Source organism: Silurus meridionalis, chromosome 22 (assembly GCF_014805685.1).
Source record: "Silurus meridionalis isolate SWU-2019-XX chromosome 22, ASM1480568v1, whole genome shotgun sequence".
NCBI lineage: Eukaryota > Metazoa > Chordata > Actinopteri > Siluriformes > Siluridae > Silurus > Silurus meridionalis.
The window spans coordinates 19,944,721-19,956,047 of NC_060905.1; the positions used below are offsets into that span (position 1 = coordinate 19,944,721).

An 11,327-nucleotide genomic window follows, 5' to 3' on the forward strand; every position below is an offset into this window, starting at 1 on the left:
TCATACATGTCCTGCACCACCCTTACATACTTCTCTGACACACCAGACTTCCTCATACAATACCACAACTCCTCTCTCCACCCTGTCGTATGCTTTTTCTAAATCCACAAGCACACAATGCAGCTCCTTCTGACCTTCTCTATACTTCTCCATCAACATTCTCAAAGCAAATATGGCCTCTGTAGTGCATCCATATTGGAATGCATCTTTTATACATCCTTTATTGCTCTAACTTGCAGGACATCCTTCCCAGCTCAGTCCCTCTGCTTGGCTAATCGGTACACTGGTCTTACCCTTGGAGCACAGACAGTTAAAGGGCACTACAGTGGTAACTTGGCGGTGCTGGAGTTTAAAATCAAGACCTTTCGATTAGCTTTAACCATGGAGCTAAAACGTCCCAATAACATGTGAGCTGAATATTAAGTACATAGTTTGTTTTGTTTTGAGGACTGTAATCCATGTAGATATAGACTCTAGCAAGACATTCACTTCATTCTATCTTCTTTAAAAAATATTTTATATTTTGGAATAAAATTAAAATTTTTCCCAGAAGTGTAAAAGTTTATTTCGAAAAGCCACAAAATTAGGAAGTGGACACAAATCGGCTAACCATCTCCCTGTGTTGACGTTCCTGCAAATGGAAGGTGTGTTTTTTGTGTTTTACTGCCTCCTAGTGGTCATATAAGAGTCTAAGTGGACACTTTATAATGCATGGAATGTAAATGTATGTTCAGATTTTGCAGTCGTGAATCTGTTTTTCTGTTCATTAATATTTTACTGACTTTTTCAGCCATCAGTTTTTTTCTCCAAACTGTCACACAAATTTGGATACACACAATTGTATATGACGTCTCTGGATACAGGAGCATAACATTTTGCTTTCACTTAAACTTGAAGACTCAAACCTGTTCCAGAGTTTCCTTGTATTATCACAATACTAAACCCCATGCAGAAGAGTCTCTGGTTGGGACAGGACAGAGTCCAAACCATCAGCCACAGAATATTTCCCACCAAACCGTTTCATTGTAGAATGCTATGAGGGGTGGAGACACATTCATTATAACACAGAGGTGTATTTTTATTATTTATTTATTATTTTTGATGTGGATGATTTAAAACCCCAAAGGGAGGACATTATCCCCGTCTACGAGTCACTCGAGTCTGGACGGGATATTTCAGAACCTGAACCAACTCTATTATAATCCTTACTCAGCATAATGATACCATCTGTCATGACCAGGTCAGGGCTCACAGGAACAGGAATATTATTAAAAATAATATCCACTTATATTTACAGAAAAATCTTTATTATTCCAGATGAGATCCAGAGAGAGAGAGAGAGAGAGAGAGAGAGAGAGAGAGAGAGAGAGAGAAAGAAAGAGGGAAAGAGAGAGACACTTGTTCAGAGAGAGAGAGAGAGAGAGAGAGAGAGAGAGAGAGAGAGAGAGAGAGAGAGAGACACATGTTCAGAGAGAGAGAGAGAGAGAGAGAGAGACAGACAGACATGTTCAGAGAGAGAGAGAGAGAGAGAGAGAGAGAGAGAGAGAGAGAGAGACACATGTTCAGACAGAGTGTTTAGACAGAGACAGGGTGTTCAGAGACACAGAGAGACACATGTTCAGACAGAGAGACACATGCTCGGACAGTGTTTAGACAGAGACAGGGTGCTCGGAGACACAGAGAGACACATGTTCAGACAGTGTTTAGACAGAGACAGGGTGTTCAGAGACATGTTCAGACAGAGAGACACATGTTTGGACAGTGTTTAGACAGAGACAGTGTGTTCAGAGACACACACATGTTCAGACAGAAAAACACATGTTCAGACAGTCTTTAGACAGAGACACAGAGAGACACATGTTCGGACAGTGTTTAGACAGAGACAGGGTGTTTAGAGACACGCACACATGTTCAGACAGTGTTTAGACAGAGACAGAGTGTTTAGAGACACACATGTTCAGACAGTCTTTAGACAGAGACACAGAGAGACACATGTTCGGACAGTGTTTAGACAGAGACAGTGTGTTTAGAGACACGCACACATGTTTGGACAGTGTTTAGACAGAGACAGTGTGTTCAGAGACACACACATGTTCAGACAGAAAAACACATGTTCAGACAGTCTTTAGACAGAGACACAGAGAGACACATGTTCGGACAGTGTTTAGACAGAGACAGGGTGTTTAGAGACACGCACACATGTTCAGACAGTCTTTAGACAGAGACAGGGTGTTCAGAGACACACATGTTCAGACAGTCTTTAGACAGAGACAGGGTGTTCAGAGACACACAGACACATGTTTCGGCAGAGACAAAGCCACAGCCACGTGTTCAGGTCTAGGTTGTGTTCGCGGCTGCCCCCCACGCGCTGTTTTCTCTTTTTAAACGGATTGGCTGTGCGTGATGACGCAGTGTGGGCGGAGCGTGACGGCGCGCAGGTCTCTGAGGGTTGATATCAGTGCAGGCCTGAGGTTGATGTGGAGTGGCGGAGTTTCTTCACCTCGGTGCAGATTGGATTCGGTTATAATCCGTTGAAGGTAAACGGGTGTGGGAGCAGTGCGGGGCGAAGAGGAGGCGCTTAGGCCTGGGCCTGGGGTTCGGTTCGGGTTTAGATTCAGAGGAATTCGGTCTTTGGTCTTCTTTTGTTCACTGCTTTTCGCGCCCATGCGGCTTCCACTGTGCGCATGCGCATCGAAAGCGTCCTGTTTATTCTACTTCTCCTATTAAACGGTGTTTAAAGATGGCGAGTGTGTGTAGGTTAAATAGGATCATCTCGTGTGTGTGTGTGTGTGTGTGTGTGTGTGTGTGAGTGAGAGAGATGGCCTTCTGCTGAGTGTTTGTTAGCACTTAGCCGTGTGTGTTAGCTGTGTGATGCAGTAAACTCAGGCGCGTGTTTATGAAAAATATGAATATTTATTACATAAATGTTTACACGCGAGGTAATACTGTAGTAAATAACCGATAGTGTAATCACTAGAGACTCTGAGCGGCTGCAGGGATTATTAGCGCTATACGCTACTGCTGCGGGGGGCGGGGCTTAGGGTGAGGGACAACCAGCAGCGGGATGTGGGACTTGATAACGGGCTAACACACACACACTTCCAATCTCTCTCACACACACATGGAGGTTAAGAGGTGTTTGAGCTCAACACACACCCCTGAGGTGACCTGGATCTCCATCATGAGTCCTGGTGTGTGTGTGTGTGTGTGTGTGTGTGTGTGTTAGGTTATCATGGGAAAGAAACAGACCAGCAAGTCAAAAAAGGATATGGAAGAACCTGAAGAGTTTGTGGTGGAGAAGGTGATGGACCAGCGAGTGGTGAATGGAAAAGTGGAGTTTTTCCTCAAGTGGAAAGGATTCCCAGAGTGAGTATGTTCTCCACGGCGAAACACTGGGAGACTCCAGTTAAACCCACCGATGCTTGCACTCATTATTTATTTCCAAGAAGCTCCTGCTGAATGTTGTAGAACCCTGTAGTCTCATCGCTCACTGTTTCACTGCATTCTTCAGCACTGATAACACCTGGGAGCCGGAAGAGAACCTCGACTGCCCCGAGCTGATCTCCGCCTTCCTCGAGTCCCAGAAAGGCGTGGTGGAGAAACCTGACTCCAACAAGAGGAAGTCTTCTACAGACGAGCCTGAGACGGAGGAGAGCAAGGCCAAGAGGAAGAAGGAGCTGGTGAGTGCAGGGTTGATGTGTTTCTCTTTCATGTTGAAGGACTTCCTCAAACTCACACTCTTTTTTTTTTTTTTTTTTTGTTATTTTGCAGAATGAAAAGCCGAGAGGGTTTGCCAGGAATTTGGAGCCGGAGAGGATCATTGGGGCGACGGACAGCAGCGGTGAACTGATGTTTCTGATGAAGTGGTGAGAGAAGATCTTTCAATATGCTATCTCATTTCTGTTTTAGAGTAGAAATGTTCTTAACCAGTGTTGAGGTTAATGCACAAGTTTATTCCTCTAGCTAATTGACTTTTTTTTTTTTTTTTTTAATCGGATAATGACCTTGTGTTGACCTTCATTACACAACCTTCATTCAAGATCATTGAGGCTGATGTACTTTGGAGAGACCCAACAATAAACTTGTTTCTCCAGTTTCATTCGAGTGCAGATTTGCTGTAATGTTTTCTGCTAAATGAAATAACGATCAGAGCGGTTACTGATGGCTAGTTTCGCTCGTACTCGCTAATAACCGATTAATCAACTGATAGATTTTACAATGGACACTGTGTTAAAAATAATAGTAAAATAGTGCAAAAACAGTTCATGAACATGAAATTGTGCTAATTGAAAAACATATTTACTATAATTCAGTTAAACATGGTTAATAAATGTAACACAGTGCTCTCCATGCACACTCTGGACTCCTTCACTGAGTTTGTACTAAAGGATAAAAAGTGGCTAAAATCCACACAGTGGGAGAAAATGGCATGATGTCTACTTATTAACCCTTTTGTACACATTGGATAGAGGTGATGTGAGCCGACAGACAGTGGTACATTCCTCCATATCTCCACAACCATGAGGTTGTCCATAAGGTTCCTGTTGCATTTGTTCTTGAAGCTCTGAGATCTTCCTCCTTGCTCAGCAGTTTGAGGTCTCCTCTGGTGTTCTGCTCCCCGTGTTTAGAACATCAGTGTGAGCTTTGTGTGCTCTGAAGAGACTCCTGGATGAGTGTAATTAATGTTTGCTGTCATTGTTTATTTATTAAAAGGCATTAGAGTGTAGAACAGAACTGATCCCCCACTTTGTGTTTGTAGGAAGGACTCGGACGAGGCAGACCTGGTGCCAGCTCGAGAGGCGAATACCCAGTGCCCGCAGGTGGTGATTGCGTTTTATGAGGAGAGGCTAACCTGGCACTCCTGCCCAGAGGATGAACAGCACTAGTATTCCACACCCCTGTGTACTTTTCCAACCCAAAGGTTCTCTGGCTGAGCCCCCGTGTGCACCCTGAAGGTGTGGGTCTCGCACCGCGGCCAGCCTGAGCCTCACGTTCCCGCGTGCGTCGGATCGACACGCCGCACCCCCCAGGAACAATCCGTTTCTGATTTTAAGATTTAAGAGGAATCTATTTGTTGTGTTTGGCTGCTCGGTCATTTTATTTCTGTTTGATGCTTTTGTGTATCTGTAGATCTCCATGTCCCCATTGTCCCTATCGTCCAGTGTCCTTAGAGTTCAGTTGCATTGGGTTCGATTCAGCCTGAATAGTTCCACTGTATATTTTCTGTACATATTTTTTCAGAAAAGTTTCAATTAAAGGTTTGTGCCTTTCTTTTAACCAGCTGCTGTCCGTGTGATGTGTTCATTCACTCCAGCTTAACTGCAGTGCAGATGTTCTCACCTTTTTCCCGGCTACGTCGACATAAATCCAGATAAAGATGGAAAATGTTTGTGAAAAACTGCACATGCTCCTAAAATCGTGTAACTTCTGCCTGGTGTTTATTTACTACTTGGCTCTTTGAAACGTTGTTCAGACGGCTAAAAGTTTTTACAAAATCAGTTTTTAAATGTATCCACTTTTTAGTTTTTATAAAAAAGCTACCTTTTTATTGCCTGAACATCACCGTGTGGCCGGGAGACCAAAACGCGGATATGCGTTAACATAAATGAACGTGGACAGATCAGAGGGATTCATCACTTCTGCACAGTGATGGTGCTGGTATTAGAACTCATGACCTTCTGATTAGAAGTTCAGCATCTGGTCTACTCTGCCTGGTTTGTTTGTGGCATGAAAGCTAAGCAGCACTTTCTTCTCTATGAATTGCTCCACTAGCTGTGCGTAACAGGACATGTTTGATGTTATCTTTAAATGCTTTCCTCTCTCAATCCTACTTCTGTAGATCAGCAATACACTGTGTTCCTGGAGCAGGACCAGCTATTTCTTCTCGTTCTGGAACTGACGCCATGTTCATTAGCATGAGATGCTATGGGAAGCTTCCAGATCCCATTTGGTTGCAAAAGCACAATTGTGCAGATCAGGCAGATGGCTACCCAATCTGTCTACCCTTCCTGATTTATTTATTTTTTCCCTATACACCATCACAAGGTTTTCTTTTGTATCTGTAGATATCATCCATTCACTTTACTTAAGGTTGCTGCTTTTAGAGCGAATGTTATGATTCAAATGGAACCCAAACTTTTTCATCTTTATTTTATGATTTAATCGTTTCTTTTCTGCAGAAGCCATTTAAAACAAGAATTATACATCTGTTCCTAATGATCAGCAGTTTCGTCTGTAGGTTGATCAGGAAGTTAAACAGATGAGGAGCCGAGGATGTGGAAGACCGTTTCATGTCACAGGTCCTACACCGTGGCAAGACCGAGCACAGCAACGAGACTCTAGGTAGTTCAGTACTAAATCAGCGAGAGCCCTTCCAGGCGAAGATCTCAAAGCAGAAGTTCTAAACGTTCCAGATGTGCTCTTCAAGCTATTTTGAAAGACGCATAAAGAAACAGGTGATGTTCAGAAGCATGGTGGTCGGCCAAGGAAACTTAACGCAGATACATCGTGCTCACTTCCCTTCAACATCAAATGTCCTGCAGTGCCATAAGCAAAGAACTGGAGGAAACCAGTGAGACCCAGGTACACCCATCTACAGTCTGGGGAAGTCTGCCCAGAAGTGATCATAGAAGAATTGCAGGTAAAAAGCCAAACCTCCAATATGGAAACGAGGCTCAGTGTCTCATCTCTGAATGAAAACAGAGGAACTGGGGGAAAATGGCAGCAGATGTTCTGGACTGATGTCTGGAATATTTGCTGACGGTCTAGAGAGCATTACAGTAATGAGTTTTTGCAGGCAAGAGTGAAGCATGGTGGAGGTTTCCAGCAGGATATGTCATCAGAATTAATGCAGAGAAATTCAGGTAGATACCGCGGAGGCGTTTGATTGGCCCTTAATTTATTCTGCAGCAGGACGTCGACCTCAAACATACATTCAGTGTCATTAAGAGCTAATCGTCAGTGTAGAGAGAAACAAGGAGTTCTGGAAGTGATCGTTTTGGCCTCCACAGAGTCCTGATGTCAACATCATCAAGTCTGCTCTGGATTAGATGAGGAGACACAAGGATTTGAGGAGCCTTCATCCGTATATACTGCATATACACAGTGCTGTAACTGATGTAGCAAAGGAAGAACAAGATTAAATAACTGTTTTTTTCCCACAGATTTCATGTATTTCGTGTTTTATTTTTATATATACAGTGGTGTGAAAAATGTGTTTGCCCCTTCCTGATGTCTTATTTTTTTTGCATGTTTGTCACACTAATGTTTCAGATCAGTGTAACAAACGTGCAAATTAAGAAATCAGGAAGGGGGCAAACACTTTTTCACACCACTGTATATGTATATAAAATGTCTTACAAAATTGTAGAAATTTGGAGTCTTTTATCAAAAATGATGATGGATGAACAGTTTCATTCTGGTCTCTGCTGAAGATGGTCTACAGATGCTTGGGTGAAGATTGTTGCATTGACAGGTACCTTCTAGCAAACCAGATTAATTAGACTGCATTTAATTATGGGCCACAACAAATGATTATTTTGATAGTTGCTTAATCTGACGGTTATTTTTGCTTAAAAAAATTTTCTGTAAAAAAAAAAACAACAGAAATACAGCATTTGAGTATGAAGTGTGTGCAGGACCGAATTTATTCTTTTGTATACATTACTCAAGTGAGGAGCAGTCACATAGTTCCAGTAGCAGGAAGTTGAATATTGTAGCTCGTTCTGAAACATCATCTTTCTTTCCTTCTGTTAGATTCAATGTTGAATCATAAACTTCAAAAATGACTTGATGTCTTAGACTTAGGTTCCAGAGAAGTCTAAAAAGGCCAGTATGAAGGGTGAAGCGATTTGTGTAAATCAACTTCTGTATTGTATTTGGTACATTTTTGTTTTTAGAAATTGACATTCTTGTCGAATATATAATCAATTACAATTTTGTATGCTTAAATAGTATATACAGACATTAAAAAACAAGCGTTTGGATGTAGCAAAGCCGCGGTAATTCACGCTTGTAAACAGAGGTGTCACTGTTGTAGCAGTCAAATGCTATAAAAAAAGAGAAAGGAATAAAATTGATTAAATTAAAAATATTCACTGGTGTACAAATGCATCATCATTCGCTGAAAATCACAACAGTAAGTAAAAATGCGATCGCTTACTGCTACTGTTATTTGCTGCTTTTTGATTTAGTGTTTGTTCACACTGTTTTCATTAAATCCACCACTGTGCCACCTGATGCTCAGGAGTCAGGACAGAGCAGATCCAGTGCGACGTTGCTCACCATGCTGATGTTTCACCTTCATCCTGAGGTACTTCCATCCCATACAAGCTCCGTGTTGCATAATTGGCAGGATTTAGTTTTTTAACACATAAGAGTATTGGGACACCAGACCTTTCCTGCCATATGTGGTTCTTTTCCTAACTGTTACCTCAAAGCGGGAGGCACACAATTGTAAAGGACGTCTTTGAATGCAGTATAATAACTTGGAAACCCAAACCTGTTCCAGCATGGCAATGCCTCTGTGCACAAAGCCAGCTCCATGGAGATCTGCTTTACATGTTTTGGAGAGGAAGATCTTGAGTGGGCCTGCAATAGAGCTCCAAACCTGTTGAACACCTTTGGGATGATGTGTACGCACCCCAGGAACCTCCAGACCTACACCAATACCTGACTTTACTAACACCCTTGTAGCTGATGGACACATCACCCCCCACAATTTAGTGGAACATCTTCCCAGAGGAGTGGAGAGCAAATTTATTTAAAAAGCACATACACATACTTATAACCAGGTGTCTGCAAACTTTTGGCAATATAGTATGAGATTATATATAAAAACCACACACACAGTATATCCAAAAAAGACTCATTTATATAACAGCCTTATACGTGGTCCTTTTGTTTGTTGTTTATCGTCAAGTATGTTTATTATTATTATTATCATCATCATCATCATCATCATCATCATCATCATTACTATATTTATAAAAGCAGTTAAAATGAGAAAACATGGTAACGTGTAAAAACACACAAAAGATATCATTTTCCTCACGTCATGAAGTCTGGGAATCTTTGCGTTACGGATATTTTGTATATGATATATTTGACAGGTAAATTCAATTGTTGTCAGTTCGGATAAATCCGCATTTTAAAACCTCATCGAACGTTTCGATTCTTGTCTGTCTAAAGAAAATAAACCAGAAATTATCAGTAACGATGCAATCGTGTAAAATCCAGGAAAAAAAAAAAATCAAAAAACAGACATATTGATGAAACATGGGGACTCATTAAGGCCATAGTGGAAGTCATGCAGTTACAAACACCAGCATAACAATTGCATAAGAAGCGAAGTCGCGTCTCCAAAATCTATGCAAATTTCACCACAGAGGAACATCCAGTGACCTGCTTTTTCACCCTCACATGTCCAGTAGGGTCATGTTTATTGAGAAAGTGTGTTATTTCTGCAATAATGATGATTATTGTGCTGGACTTTTGAGGACTGGCCTGAGGTACCTCCTGTGTGTGTTCCATCATCCATGTTCAGTGCTTCTGCTACACACAGTAAACGCAGTATATTAAAACGCTCATCTGGTTTAAATATTTAAAAGGGGAAAGTTCAGTAGTCCTACACCAAGTAGCCCTTTAAAGCACACGCACACATGCACACACACTACAAACACAACGTAAAAAAAAAACCAAATTAAACGGGTCTCAGCGTTTTTTGTCCTTCTTCCTCTTTGTAGTTTTGGCTCGAGTTGTGTTCATTTTCACTGCATTTGTTCGAGGTCGGACCGCCAGGTGCCCGTTCGTGCCACAGTGAAGTGTGTATTGCTGTGGGCTTAAGGTCTGTCCGTGCTCGTCTCTCAGCTGCCTCAGCACAGCATTGGAAAGCGTCTTGAAACACTCGCCGGTAGCGGACAGCGCCTTGCTGGTGCAAGTTCTCTCGCGAAGAAGGGCATCACGCTGTGCAATCAGTTCCTCCACCTCAGCCTGCAGGCCCAAGATGGCGTGCAGCTTCCTTTTTCTGCAGTTTTGTGCCGCCAGTTTGTTTTTGCCACGTCTGCGCACATCCCGCAGAAGCGTGGCCTCCGATGTGGAGAGGTCCTGACCTTCCAGCAGCTCCAGGAAGTCCTCCATCGGCATGTTAACGATTTCCGGGGCGGAAAATGGAAGCCCCAGAGCCTGCAGACGCCGTTCATCCCGGCTTGGCTCCTCCGGTCCGGTTTCATCCTCACTCATTACTTCCTGTTTTATAGCTTTTGGGGATCGGGTCCTGCTTTGTGGCTTACTCTCCTCAGGGGCCCGAGATGAGTAGTTGTGGTCATGCCAGATTATCTTGTTCAAGCTTTCCCTTGGCCAATCGTAGCACGATGATGCACACGCCCCACCGTTACTGAATAGGGACTCTACTTCACTGCTGTAGCCCATCGCTCCACCCTCACAAAACGACTCGGAAGAGGACATTGAGGCTGAGGTGGGGCTTCTGGAGTCAGTCTCCAATGACAAACCAGAATCAGAGTCCAAATCCTCGAGCCATGGAGCATCCAATCTGCCATCTACTGCATTTAGTACCTGCTCCTCCACACTAGCCAGGCCCTCCAGACCCAACAGATTTATCTGCTCAAACACTGCCTCATCCAAATACCCACCCACCCTGGAGTGAGAGCCATTTCCTAATGAGGAGAAAAGAGGCAAAGCCACTGCAGCACCTCCGGGTGCTCGAGGTGTGTCTCTATTCGATGAGTTAGTAGATTCCAGGCTGAAGAAAGCAGGTGTTTGGCGGGGTGTGGTGTGTCCTCCTCCTCTTGGTGGATCTGGTCTGTAATCCCCACCATTGCTGACCGTGGCATCGTGAAGGCTGACGTTGTAGCTGATTGGGTCCATATCTGGGACATGCTGCGCAATCAAAGACTCAAATTCCTGTTGAGGGGGAAGGAGGGGGAGGGTGTTATAACACTGGTCAGCATATTCATTGCGATTACATTAAAAGCTAAACGACTCACGACTCAGAAGAGCAATGCCAAACATTGGGATATTCACTGATGCACTGACTGACGTGTTTGTCTTGTTTATAACCACTGTTGCTTGAATATGAGGGGGTATCAAAAAATGTCTAGATTAATGGTGTAACTGGTGCTGTTCTGACCACAGGCGCTACCACGTCTTAGATTTCAGCACGGACAGCGAGTTAGAACGAAGAGCAAACGTGATATTGTGCAAATCTGCCACAGAGACATTTGACGTGACGTACGTTTGATCGACATTTGGACAAATTCTTCGTTGTATAATTTAGAAAACTGAACCAGGAAATCATATGAAAACAAATA

General features: G+C 43.0%; 2 protein-coding genes across 2 annotated transcripts in view; one reads left to right on the forward strand and one right to left on the reverse strand.

The window, feature by feature from the left end:
- Positions 1–2,383: 2,383 nt before the first annotated feature.
- cbx3a (chromobox homolog 3a (HP1 gamma homolog, Drosophila)) lies at positions 2,384–5,277 on the forward strand. Its single transcript, XM_046834254.1, has 5 exons — positions 2,384–2,537; positions 3,227–3,366; positions 3,512–3,680; positions 3,772–3,866; positions 4,760–5,277. Exons 2-5 carry the CDS (start codon positions 3,233–3,235, stop codon positions 4,884–4,886), a joined length of 525 nt encoding a protein of 174 aa, XP_046690210.1. The 5' UTR covers positions 2,384–2,537; positions 3,227–3,232; the 3' UTR covers positions 4,887–5,277.
- Positions 5,278–8,854: 3,577 nt separating this feature from the next.
- The window catches only part of nfe2l3 (nfe2 like bZIP transcription factor 3), a 4,977-nt gene continuing 2,504 nt past the window's right edge, over positions 8,855–11,327 (reverse strand). The window contains exon 4 of the mRNA XM_046835569.1: positions 8,855–10,920. Within this exon, the coding sequence (XP_046691525.1) occupies positions 9,712–10,920 (1,209 nt within the window). The 3' untranslated portion in view covers positions 8,855–9,711. The remainder of the gene's footprint in view (positions 10,921–11,327) is intronic.

Excerpts from the sequence above, each read along its gene's own strand:
- cbx3a (XM_046834254.1), top strand. The coding sequence starts at position 3,233 with ATGGGAAAGAAACAGACCAGCAAGTCAAAAAAGGATATGGAAGAACCT. Across the intron at positions 3,681-3,771 it reads CCAAGAGGAAGAAGGAGCTG|AATGAAAAGCCGAGAGGGTT; the intron begins GTGAGTGCAGGG and ends GTTATTTTGCAG. Across the intron at positions 3,867-4,759 it reads CTGATGTTTCTGATGAAGTG|GAAGGACTCGGACGAGGCAG; the intron begins GTGAGAGAAGAT and ends TTGTGTTTGTAG.